Source organism: Crinia signifera, chromosome 3 (assembly GCF_055691185.1).
Source record: "Crinia signifera chromosome 3, ASM5569118v1, whole genome shotgun sequence".
NCBI lineage: Eukaryota > Metazoa > Chordata > Amphibia > Anura > Myobatrachidae > Crinia > Crinia signifera.
Genome location: NC_139219.1, coordinates 259,207,079 through 259,221,159, shown reverse-complemented (window position 1 = coordinate 259,221,159; position 14,081 = coordinate 259,207,079). Strand labels below are relative to the sequence as shown.

Genomic DNA, 14,081 nt, shown 5'->3' with positions numbered 1-14,081 from the left:
TCTGGTAAAACGCAGGTGTGCCTAGGAAAATGCTTGGAGTGTCTGGTAAAACGCATGTGTGCCTAGGAAAATGCTTGGAGTGTCTGGTAAAATGCAGGTGTGCCTAGGAAAATGCTTGGAGTGTCAGGTAAAACGCAGGTGTGCCTAGGAAAATGCTTGGAGTGTCTGGTAAAACGCAGACGTGCCTAGCAAAATGCTTGGAGTGTCTGGTAAAACGCAGACGTGCCTAGCAAAATGCTTGGAGTGTCTGGTAAAACGCAGGCGTGCCTAGGAAAATGCTTGGAGTGTCTGGTAAAACGCAGGCCTGCCTAGGAAAATGCTTGGAGTGTCTGGTAAAATGCAGGCGTGCCTAGGAAATTGATTGGAGTGTCTGGTAAAACGCAGGTGTGCCTAGGAAAATGCATGGAGTGTCTGGTAAAATGCAGGCGTGCCTAGGAAATGCTTAGAGTGTCTGGTAAAATGCAGGCGTGCCTAGGAAAATGCTCGAAGTGTCTGGTAAAATGCAGGCGTGCCTAGGAAAATGCTTGGAGTGTCTGGTTAAAAGCAGGCGTGCCTAGGAAAATGTTTGGAGTGTCTGTAAAATGCAGGCGTGCCTAGGAAAATGCTTGGAGTGTCTGGTAAAACGCAGGCGTCCCTAGGAAAATGCTTGGAGTGTCTGGTAAAACACAGGCGTGCCTAGGAAAATGCTTAGAGTGTCTGGTAAAACGCAGGCGTGCCTAGGAAAATGCTTGGAGTGTCTGGTAAAACCCAGGTGTGCCTAGGAAATTGCTTGGAGTGTCTGGTAAAACACAGGCGTGCCTAGGAAAATGCTTGGAGTGTCTAGTAAAACCCAGGTGTGCCTAGGAAATTGCTTGGAGTGTCTTGTAAAACGCAGGTGTGCCTAGGAAATTGCTTGGAGTGTCTGGTAAAACGCAGGTGTGCCTAGGAAAATGCTTGCAGTGTCTGGTAAAACGCAGGTGTGCCTAGGAAAATGCTTGGAGTGTCTGGTAAAACGCAGGTGTGCCTAGGAAAATGCTTGGAGTGTCTGGTAAAACGCAGGTGTGCCTAAGAAAATGCTTGGAGTGTCTGGTAAAACACAGGTGTGCCTAGGAAAATGCTTGGAGTGTCTGGTAAAACGCAGACGTGCCTTGCAAAATGCTTGGAGTGTCTGGTAAAACGCAGACGTGCCTAGCAAAATGCTTGGAGTGTCTGGTAAAACACAGGTGTGCCTAGGAAATTGCTTGGAGTGTCTGGTAAAACCCAGGTGTGCCTAGGAAATTGCTTGGAGTGTCTGGTAAAACGCAGGCATGCCTAGGAAAATGCTTGGAGTGTCTGGTAAAACCCAGGTGTGCCTAGGAAATTGCTTGGAGTGTCTGGTAAAATGCAGGTGTGCCTAGGAAATTGCTTGGAGTGTCTGGTAAAATGCAGGTGTGCCTAGGAAAATGCTTGCAGTGTCTGGTAAAACGCAGGTGTGCCTAGGAAAATGCTTGGAGTGTCTGGTAAAACGCATGTGTGCCTAGGAAAATGCTTGGAGTGTCTGGTAAAATGCAGGTGTGCCTAGGAAAATGCTTGGAGTGTCAGGTAAAACGCAGGTGTGCCTAGGAAAATGCTTGGAGTGTCTGGTAAAACGCAGACGTGCCTAGCAAAATGCTTGGAGTGTCTGGTAAAACGCAGACGTGCCTAGCAAAATGCTTGGAGTGTCTGGTAAAACGCAGGCGTGCCTAGGAAAATGCTTGGAGTGTCTGGTAAAACGCAGGCCTGCCTAGGAAAATGCTTGGAGTGTCTGGTAAAATGCAGGCGTGCCTAGGAAATTGATTGGAGTGTCTGGTAAAACGCAGGTGTGCCTAGGAAAATGCATGGAGTGTCTGGTAAAATGCAGGCGTGCCTAGGAAATGCTTAGAGTGTCTGGTAAAATGCAGGCGTGCCTAGGAAAATGCTCGAAGTGTCTGGTAAAATGCAGGCGTGCCTAGGAAAATGCTTGGAGTGTCTGGTTAAAAGCAGGCGTGCCTAGGAAAATGTTTGGAGTGTCTGTAAAATGCAGGCGTGCCTAGGAAAATGCTTGGAGTGTCTGGTAAAACGTAGGTGTGCCTAGGAAAATGCTTGGAGTGTCTGGTAAAATGCAGGTGTGCCTAGGAAAATGCTTGGAGTGTCTGGTAAAACGTAGGTGTGCTGTTCTTTTATGACATGTTTATTCCCCTTCTCACTTTTCATTTCACTAACATTTTGGAAATAATTGTGCAATAAAATCATTGATATTAAAAATGACTAAACTTTTTTAGAATATATGCTGACACACTTATTTAAGCCTGATATGTTCAGTGCAGGGGATTTGGGTATCCCCATAAACTATCCTACACAATTGCATCCCCATGGTCCAGTCCACACATAACCTCACATATTTTCTGCTTGTTTACCCTAGGTCAACATTCACAGCAGTGTTTTGATGCCTCACTTTCATCAGGAAGAGGGTATTGGGATGTTCCAAATAGAACTAATATTATTACATATGACACTTTTTTTCTGTGTGTGAAGTATTTTTTTATTAGGCTTAAAGAACATAGCAAAAAACATTACTAAGAATGCACATTCACTACAAAACTACGCGCATTAGACCCGTGTACACCATTAACATTTCTACAGCATCATCCTGCAATAATAATTTCGTTTTTGACAGAATTTGTTTCTATGGGGGAAGTATTGTGAATGGTGGGAGGCAAATACTGGACACTGGGTGGCCGGGAAGAGAGGCACTCAGTGGAAAAGGGAAGGATGTACAATCTAACTGATGCATCTAAGTATCAATTACACATTGTACTTGCCATTGGTTATACATTTGGTCAGTTTGCCATGTAAAGTTGGTAATTTAATAATAAATCCTCTAGGATACTTGTTCACTGTGCAGACTGTGTAGCCCTTAATGGAGGAGGCGCTGCACATACAGGGAGCTAACAGATAAAGCCATTGTCTCTTCCACTTTCTGTGAGCCAAAGAGGACACCCGTGCCGGGACCGAGGGCCAGAGGAGCCCCACGGATTATGACCACAAAATACAAGTTTGACAAATACCTAAACTGAGTGTGCCTCTGGCTGCACCAACCTCCTCCTGAACCCCTCTTCCTTTCCCTGTCCCTTGGTCCTGCTTAGTGATGACATTGCACCGGAGCTGCCCACCCTGTCTCTTGCCACTGGCATTGCCACTTTGGATAAGTGTCCTGAGCCAGCCCAGCAGTTGTGTATGCCCATATACATAGATTGTGAAAACACCAAATTTAAGCAATACTGAAATCTTGTGTTTTCCCGCTCTGGGAATGTATATTTGTTGTAAAAATGTGTCAAAATATTTTTCTTGGGTTAATAATATTACAGCAGATAATTGCACCTGTGGGTGACATACTCTGTTTTTCTATAAGTTGTGTGTGGCCAACCTCCTGCCGATGCCAGGCCCAAGGGAACTTAGTGACAGGCTGCGGCAGCACCATCGCTGTGCTGTTCCTACAGACAATACACTTTCTGTGGTATAGTTACAATGCCGGCAGTTTCAGATGCAAAAAGAAAAGCTGCCTCTTAAATGGAGTTTTAAATATGGTTTATGTTTATTTTAAGTCCCCCTCCCCCCCCCATGTAATTAACATTCGCTTTAAAGAATGGGAAAACTCTCCCAAATTCACTCACTTTCTGATTCTCACACTCTATTACATTTGGCCCAGAAAGTCAGAAGGATTGTGAGGTCCACACCTTCATGGTCTGTATTCATACTGACAATAAAGATCAAGTTATTTATTTATTATTTAAGAATAATTTTATTGCGCACAGATATTCCGCAGCACTGTACAGAGAGTATAGTTGAACATTCAAATCAGTCCCTGCCCCAGTGGAGCTTACAATCTATATTCCATACCACATGCACATGCACACACATTCGTTATAGGGCTAATTTTGTTAGGAGCCAATTAACCTACCAGTATATTTTTGGATTAAGGGAGGAAACCAGAGTACTCGGAGGAAACCCACGCAAGTACTGGGAGAATATACAAACTCTGCACAGTTAGGGCCATGGTGGGAATCGAACCCATGACCTCAGTGCTGTGAGGCAGTAATGCTAACCATTACACGGTCTGAGCTTTTGCTCATTTTTTCCATGTGGGTTATTTAGTTATTGCTACTTTAATATACTGTATATATTTCTTTACTTGTAGGAAGCATCGTCAAGTCATGAATGTAACCAGAGAATGATCCTATTGTATGGTGTGGGAAAAGAGCGAGCTGAGGCCAGGCATCAGCTTCGGAAATTAACCAAAGATCTCTTGAAGATTGTGAATACACATGGCACACGTGATTCTGCTGGTAAACCATTTTGTTGTGACTATATGTAATATATTCCATAATGTATGACAGAAGATCATTTCTGCTCTCTGAATCTATGCAGAAGAAGAATCGATAGCTCTGAGGTGGACAATTCCCAGTATGATCTTTACATATGGGCTTAAGAACCCCATAATGCGAGTGGCCCTACGTGCAAGCCTAATACCACCACCTTCGGCAAGTGTGCCCCCTCCCCCCACAATTGCATCCTGATCAACCCCCTTCAGATGCCCTGAATGCTCTGAAAGTTACAGTCTGGGAGGGGGATGGCTGCTGTACTGCAGACTGCAGTATTAACCAATCGCTGACCTACTGTATCAGACCTGCGACGGGAGCCTGGAGGCAGATCCCTGCTTCCACTATGGTGGTGTGCTCTGTCTGTCTGTTTAGTGCAGTGGCCGCAGTGGTGTGTTTTCTGGCTCCTGAGTCCTGGGTCCACTCACTGTACTCACTACTGATAGTCTGTGAGTCAGTGTGCGTCTGACAGCACGGTCTGGCAGCAAAGCTAAATTAAGGGCCTATGTTAATGTATGTATGTACAACCATGACTTCAAGGAAACTATAAAGTAATTCCCAGCAAAGACATTTTAGAAATTTTTGAGTTAAACACTTTGTTCATTATAAATAATTTATAATAGTTTTATACTGCGCCATCTCTATCTTAACTGTCTGTGAGTTCTTGTGTAGGCAAGGGGTTTCACTGCTATGCTTTGCTCAGGGTCCCATAATGCTGTTAAAATGGCCCTGATGGTCACTTCCTTTTCTTTACTTTTTCTGCTTTAGTGTTTAATTGTTCTTGGAAATAATGTTTCCTTTACCACGGATTTTAGTTATTATCGCTTGGAATTTTTACATGTGAATTTAGAGAAACAGACCAAATACGGATACATTCTCTAAGGAAAAAGGACAAGGGCATTCAAGTACTAACAGGAACTGGCTCTCTAAATTATACAAGAGTTTGTTGGTATGTAGGGGTGTATTTACTAAAGTGTGGGTTTTATAGAAGTAGAGATGTTGCCCATACCAACAAATCAGATTTTACTTACCATTTAAAACTTTTAGAAGATAATAGCTAGAATATGATTGGTTGCTATGGGCAACATCGCCGCTTCTATAAAACTCACACTGAACTAATATTAGATTACAGCAGGAACATTCCCTTTGGACTTTATTTCTCAATAGCGATTTTTATAACTCTGTAATCTGTCATGATCTCCTGTGCTATTAACCAGGGCAGTAAAACCGCACGTTCCTCATAACAGGAATCTGTTTCTCCTCAAAAAGATCAAATAATGGGTATGGGTCATTAGGTCTACCACTATACAGTAGATCGACATGCCTAATATTGACATGGTTGGAAGGTCGACACAAGCATTATGTAGACAATGTACACAAAGGGGGTTTGGATACAATCGCACAAGATGGTGTATCCTTAAATTGTAAGGTTGAATATACAGGTGACCCCCTGTTTGTAATTGTGACAATCTTGTGTCTAATATAATTCAGGGGTGTGCTACCACTGACAAATAAGATAATTCACAAAAGCAGAGAAGAAAAAAGATTTGTCTTGGTGTGGTGCACCAATGAAAGAAATGGAGTCCTAAAATCTAACTTTTAATTGGTTTTATAATAAAACAAGCGAAATATAAAAAACACATATAACACATACAGAGGGGAAAAGGTATTTATAAAATAGCACGTGCGAGCGTGCCGCATGTGTCAATTTTTATTTGTATAGTGTTTTACACATACATAAACCCGCTATCTCTGTACAAGATGAGCCCGTCAGGGTATAGTCATATTCCTGCAGTAATTCACTGCTGGGTATTTGTATCAATTCGTTACAGAGGGAAATATGTTGCCACTCGTATAAGTTGATACTTTGTATTAATGCGAGAGGAGACTGAAAGTGTATGTCTTAACAAGCCTCTCTACAAGTCTCCAGCCCTTATAGCTGAATTAGCGTACACAGGAGGCAGGGACCTAAATGTGTGTTTATTATTATTCACACTGGTATTCACCAATTCACATTTAGCTGGTTCACAAATTCAGTTTTGTCACAAAAATACTGAGGTCTCTGTTTAATGCTGAGTACATTAACTATAATGGCATATGGGTTAGAGCCTGGACTCCAGGAGTGTCAGGGAGCGCTGATTAAGCATAATTTCACACTTAATTGGCATATAAACTCAATTAAATCACAGTGCTACTTTTTATTTATGCATGGATATTTTGCTCAAATACTGGTTATCTTGCTGTATTAATTCACATTATCTCGCGGTATGCGGCTGGACAATATAGAATATTTTAGCAATGATGCTGTTAGAGTGTAGATATATATATTACTCACACAATGGAGTCTACGCTCTAGAGATACCAGTGAGCGCTGAATTACGATCTAGCAGATTATGCTAATATATGATGCCAGATATATCTCCCAATCAGCGTTTGTGACTACTGTCACTTATTGTATTAGCTATGCAATATACATTCATATAGCAGGCTGCGAGTTTTCAGGCTGATCGCACAGTAACTGACATGGCAGGTTTATGCTGATATATGATGCCAGATATATCTCCCAATCAGCGTTTGTGACTACTGTCACTTATGCTGCTTTCAGACCGCATAACTGGCTTTGACCCTGTATTTGGAAACGTTTCCAAAAACGGGTCTGCCAGATAAAACCCCTTTCACACCGCAGCACTTAAACGGTATATTACCGTTTAAGTGCCGATTTTTTGACACTGGCAGACCCGTTTTTGGAAACTTTCCAAATACAGGGTCAAAGCCAGTGCAGCCTTCAGCCCTCCCCTCCGTGCAGCTCCCCCCCCCCCTCGCGTGTCGACCGAGAGCATGTCGACGCCCCCCGCGCGTGTCGACGCCCCCCCCACCCCACCCCGCGTGTCGGCGCCCCCCCCCCCGTGTCGACTTACCCCGTGCCGGTACCTCCGTTGTGGACTGCAGCTCAGTATGCTCGGAAAGCACTTATGAAAAAAGTGTCTTCCAGAAAATGGCTGCCCCATAGGAAACCCTGTTTAAAAAAACTGTCTTCCGTATGGGGGGCAGCCATTTTCTGAAAGACACTTTTTTCATAAGTGCTTTCCGAGCATACTGAGCTGCAGTGCCGGGAACCACAACGGAGATACCGGCACGGGGTAAGTCGACACGGGGGGGGGGGGCGCCGACACGCGCGCGGGGGGCGTCGACACGCGCGCGGGGGGTGTCGACACGCGCGGGGGGGGCTCCAGTGCTGTGAATACTTAATGAGCGCTCATTAAGTATTCACTGTGCTGAATTTAGGACCCAGCTCATTGGCTGGGTCCTAAATACCGTTTCTGAGCCGATTTTTGCGCTAAAATACCGGTTCAGAAACGGGTAGGACCCTGCATTTTAACCGGTTAGAAAAAACGGCATTTTCTAACCGGTTAAGTGGGACTGGACCTTTCAGACCGCACACATTACCGTTTTAAAACGGTAAAAAAACGGCAATTTACCGTTTTAAAAGTGCGGTCTGAAAGGGGCATTATTGTATTAGCTATGCACTATACATTCATATAGCAGGCTGCGAGTTTTCAGGCTGATCGCACAGTAACTGACATGGCAGGTTTATGCTGATATGTGCAGCGGTGTAGCTAGGTGCCATAGTGCCCGGAGCAAGGGCATATTTTCTGCCCCCCCCCCCCATGGGGGCGTGGCTAACATGTGTTGGCATGTTACATTTAAAAAGAAAAAACTTAAAAAATAAGACACTATATAAGACGCTGGTACGGAATCTGCTGCGCTATATAAGACGCTGTAACGGAATCTGCTGCGCTATATAAGACGCTGGTACGGAATCTGCTGCGCTATATAAGACACTATAACAGAATCTGCTGCGCTCTATAAGACACTGTCACGGAATCTGCTGCGCTATATAAGACCCTGTAACGGAATCTGCGGCGCTATATAAGACACTGTCACGGAATCTGCTGCGCTATATGAGACACTGTAACGGAATCTGCTGCTCTATATAAGACGCTGTAACGGAATCTGCTGCGCTATATAAGACGCTGTAACGGAATCTGCTGCGCTATATAAGACACTGTAACAGAATCTGCTGAGCTATATAAGGCACTAACGGAATCTGCTGCGCTATATAAGATGCTGTAATGGAATCTGCTGCGCTATATAAGATGCTGACAGCTGTAAATAAATATATATATATACAGATAAAGAATAAAGATATATACAGCACACAGCAGGGCCGGGGTGGCAGCAGAAGCCAGAGAGATTTACTCTCCCCACAACCCCCTCCCCTCCCCCGGGCCCCACGAATGCCAAATCCAAGTTTATTATGTTTATTTTTAACAACATTAATTAGTTGTATATAAAAATGAAAAATCCACCTTCAATAAGGAATCAGGGCGGCACGGGCGGCAGCATCAAACCTTCTCCTCCTCCAGGCTACAGCCAGCGCTTGGGAAGGCTGAAGACGCTGCTGTAGCCAGGGAGGAGGGAGTGAGTCACTCTGCATAGCAGAGGCAGGTGACTCTGGGTGGGAGGAGTCTTTATTGCTGTTACGTTACGCTGCGCTGCCCGGAAGCCAGACCGGGCAGCAGCAGCAGCAATTTTTTGTAAAGAGAGAGGATTCAGCCCGCTGCCCGGCCTCACCGTCCGTGACACTTGGCGGCAGAGACGGGGCGAGCGGGGCAGGACGGAGGCAGGCGCCGGGTAGGGCAGCCGCCGGCGCACGCTGCCCTACCCGGCATACTTGAACTTCTGCAGCAGGTATCATTTGCGGAGGGGGGGCGGGCCGGCGGCGCCATTCGACCAATCGCCGCCCGGAGCATGAGCTCTGGTGGCTCCGCCCTCCCTACGCCTCTGGATATGTGATGCCAGATATATCTCTCGATCAGCGTTCTTCACTACTGTCACTGGTTGTATTTAGCTATGTGATATACATTCATATAACAGGCTGTGAGTTTGTCAGGCTGATCGCGCAGCAACTGACAGGCTCCTCTGACTGATAAGGTACGAGTGGTTAGCCCTGAGAAGGGCTGAGTCTGGTCGGGTTAGGTAGGTGTGTGGTCACATAGTATATGTGGCAACACGCGGTAAGCAGACGCTCGCACGGCTAAAGGTGCCGATCGCGCGTTTTCGCTTATCCGCTTCTTCAGGGCAAGCCGCCCTGCAGTTTCCGGAAGGTTTAAAAAGGTTTCCATGTTGTGGACATCAGCCAATCAGGTTCAATGAGCGGTAAGTCCCGCCCTCCTGCTGCCCGATGATTGGTCTATTATTCCCATCCTTCTCCTTTGAGGATTCGTATTGGGTGATTGCGTTTTCTTCATATTTTCACGTAAGCTTGATACTGACATCCAGCAAATGTTTTCTTGCCAATCCGTTAATTAAACTCGTATCAATATGTTATGTTCATTGGCTGATTGTCTCTTATTCGTACTGATATTTATATCAGCTGGTAGTCAGGTCAGCAGCACATATTTTGACATTGTGATGTTACGTAAGAGGAATATTTAGTACATCGCCCTGTTATTCATTGCCAATTCTTTATCGATCTGAATTAACTAGTTATGTAGTAATATTCATCTAATCAGCTGAGGGATCATTTTGCCAGGTGATCCATAAGATCTTGTCATTTGCTAATGTCTTGAGACTGAATCTCAAGGTAACGGGGTAATGAACAAAAAATCCTAGTTTAAAATAGTCGCTTGTGTAATGTGGATCAACAAAATCCCCCCCCCCCCTTTCTTTTCCCTTCTTTTCCCAGCAATTGTGGAAACCCCTAATGGATATGATGGAAGGAGATATAATAATCGGGCAGCATCTAATATTTACTGTGATCTTGCACCCCCCTTTCTTGGTTTGTAGTTTTGTTCTATCACATGTTTAAATCGCACTTAATCATTTTTTTGCACGTTTGCACAACATAGGGCATGCAGCTCACTATCACCTCCCACTATTTACCTATTCATATATGTATATGTATACCCAATTATATGTAAGCATAGATAAAGGCACACCTTGAGAATTCACGACGAAACCCTCACGACACAATTATCCCTAAAAAGGAGAGAAGGTTCTCCACTGTCCCATTTTGTCTCCCCACCCCTAAATGAAATATCAATATTACTTTCTAGCAACTAACATATTATCTGGCACTAGTATACACACTCACGTTCACAAATGGGCACACAGGACTCTCTTCACGTTATATATACAGCACACAGATGGATGCACATGTCATAGACCCCATTTCACCATACATGGAGCAATGTGCAGTTTAGGAGTTACTACTAGTGAACTCCATCTTCGAGTAGATCTGATTAATAGCCCACTTATGATAACACTTACTGGCAATATATGGAGGGAATTGAAATTAACCTCTCAGTGTCGACACCATCATCCAAGATGTCGACACTGATAGAGGATCAACCCCCCATACACATTCTGATGGGGTTAAAGCATAGACCAATTTAGAAATCATAACCCACAACATAGGGATGAGCACCTAGCAATCAACCTGTCTGTCGACACCACACAGATGTAACTGTACCAAACTGTGGACATAACCTCCACATTACACAAGCGACTATTTTAAACTAGGATTTTTTGTTCATTACCCCGTTACCTTGAGATTCAGTCTCAGACATTAGCAAATGACAAGATCTTATGGATCACCTGGCAAAATGATCCCTCAGCTGATTAGATGAATATTACTACATAACTAGTTAATTCAGATCGATAAAGAATTGGCAATGAATAACAGGGCGATGTACTAAATATTCCTCTTACGTAACATCACAATGTCAAAATATGTGCTGCTGACCTGACTACCAGCTGATATAAATATCAGTACGAATAAGAGACAATCAGCCAATGAACATAACATATTGATATGAGTTTAATTAACGGATTGGCAAGAAAACATTTGCTGGATGTCAGTATCAAGCTTACGTGAAAATATGAAGAAAACGCAATCACCCAATACGAATCCTCAAAGGAGAAGGATGGGAATAATAGACCAATCATCGGGCAGCAGGAGGGCGGGACTTACCGCTCATTGAACCTGATTGGCTGATGTCCACAACATGGAAACCTTTTTAAACCTTCCGGAAACTGCAGGGCGGCTTGCCCTGAAGAAGCGGATAAGCGAAAACGCGCGATCGGCACCTTTAGCCGTGCGAGCGTCTGCTTACCGCGTGTTGCCACATATACTATGTGACCACACACCTACCTAACCCGACCAGACTCAGCCCTTCTCAGGGCTAACCACTCGTACCTTATCAGTCAGAGGAGCCTGTCAGTTGCTGCGCGATCAGCCTGACAAACTCACAGCCTGTTATATGAATGTATATCACATAGCTAAATACAACCAGTGACAGTAGTGAGGAACGCTGATCAAGAGATATATCTGGCATCACATATCAGCATAAACCTGCCATGTCAGTTACTGTGCGATCAGCCTGAAAACTCGCAGCCTGCTATATGAATGTATATTGCATAGCTAATACAATAAGTGACAGTAGTCACAAACGCTGATTGGGAGATATATCTGGCATCATATATTAGCATAATCTTCTAGATCGTAATTCAGCGCTCACTGGTATCTCTAGAGCGTAGACTCCATTGTGTGAGTAATATATATATCTACACTCTGAGAGAATAACAGCATCATTGCTAAAATATTCTATATTGTCCAGCCGCATACCGCGAGATAATGTGAATTAATACAGCAAGATAACCAGTATTTGAGCAAAATATCCATGCATAAATAAAAAGTAGCACTGTGATTTAATTGAGTTTATATGCCAATTAAGTGTGAAATTATGCTTAATCAGCGCTCCCTGACACTCCTGGAGTCCAGGCTCTAACCCATATGCCATTACAGTTAATGTAATCAGCATTAAACAGAGACCACAGTATTTTTGTGAGAAAAGTGAATTTGTGAACCAGCTAAATGTGAATTGGTGAATACCAGTGTGAATAATAATAAACACACATTTAGGTCCCTGCCTCCTGTGTACGCTAATTCAGCTATAAGGGCTGGAGACTTGTAGAGAGGCTTGTTAAGACATACACTTTCAGTCTCCTCTCGCATTAATACAAAGTATCAACTTATACGAGTGGCAACATATTTCCCTCTGTAACGAATTGATACAAATACCCAGCAGTGAATTACTGCAGGAATATGACTATACCCTGACGGGCTCATCTTGTACAGAGATAGCGGGTTTATGTATGTGTAAAACACTATACAAATAAAAATTGACACATGCGGCACGCTCGCACGTGCTATTTTATAAATACCTTTTCCCCTCTGAATGTGTTATATGTGTTTTTTATATTTCGCTTGTTTTATTATAAAACCAATTAAAAGTTAGATTTTAGGACTCCATTTCTTTCATTGGTGCACCACACCAAGACAAATCTTTTTTCTTCTCTGCTTTTATGTAGACAATGATAAGATCGACAGTCAAAATGTTGACATGAGTTTTTTCAACTATTTTGTCCCGAATGTCGACATGGACACCGCCTAAGTATACTGCATCCCATTGCATGGCTCGCTACTCTCGCCATGATTCGGCACACTATTTTATTCACCCACCATGCCAGGGTGGATGCTTGGGTATGAAATACCGCCTGTCGGTACACGACGGCTCAAAAAAAGGGTAAAAACTCATGTCGAGCTTTTGACTGTTGACCTTGCTATTGTCAACCTAATGCTTGTGTCGATCTCCGAACCATGTGGACCCTAGGCATGTCGATCTATTTAGTGTGGCGACCTATTGAAACATTGGCTTAAATCGACCTATGTCATTTTTTATTTTAATATATATATATATATATATATGAAGCAGGTAGGAAATCCACAGGACGGATCCAAGCACGGCACTGATGGGTCTTGTAAAAAACTTTTTATTTGTCTCTACGTTTCGGGGAACGTATCCCCGTCGTCAGGAGAAAAGGATCTGTATATATATATATATATATATATATATATATATATATATATATATACAGATCCACAAAGCCTGCACTCACACCTTCAACCAAATGGGGTGGGGTGCCTTACTGGAGCACAGGTGTGACCTGAGCCCAGAAAATACAAAAAACTTTCCTACTGATTTGTAAGAAAAAAGCACTTTTCAATGAATAATCAAAATGAAAGAAAAAACCCGTTGCTGGTTCAAACGTATTCTGATCAAGATCTACGAACTGTATTTTATAATATGGTTTTTTGAATAATCCTGCATAAATATGATAGTGATCAGCGGATATATATGCACTAGCACTTTAATATGGCTCCTTGGATATATTACCATAAGTATATGTATTTTTTTCGGTGATTTAATTATTTTCACTTTTTTATCACATTTTTTGTATGTTTTTTATTTTTATCACATATTTATTTCACGAGTATAAAATACAGTTCAGGGATCTTGATCAGACAATTTATGCTGACATACCCATTTACTGTCAGTAATGTATCTTTATGAACCTAGATGCTAAAGTCTTTGCTTAGATTGTTTTTTACAAATTCTAACATGCGTGGTGATAATCATATGGTCAACACTGGCTATTGATTACAAGCTGTGACCCGTTACTATGGTAACGCACATAGCAGATCACAGAAGCTATAGAGACTAATATAGACTAATATAATATGTATATATATATATATATATATATATATATATATATATGTGTGTGTGTGTGTGTATGCAGTGAAAAGGAAATCAGTTC

The 14,081-nt window shown here is 43.0% G+C and overlaps 1 protein-coding gene across 4 annotated transcripts in view; it reads left to right on the top strand.

The window, feature by feature from the left end:
• The window catches only part of MED12L (mediator complex subunit 12L), a 458,604-nt gene that overhangs the window by 296,586 nt on the left and 147,937 nt on the right, over window positions 1-14,081 (top strand). For all 4 annotated transcript variants that reach the window (XR_014471810.1, XM_083177939.1, XM_083177937.1 and 1 more), the window contains exon 17: window positions 4,175-4,322. Coding sequence is in view for 3 of the 4 variants with exons in the window: in XM_083177939.1 (XP_083034065.1) it covers window positions 4,175-4,322 (148 nt within the window). In the remaining variant the exon portion in view is untranslated. The remainder of the gene's footprint in view (window positions 1-4,174; window positions 4,323-14,081) is intronic.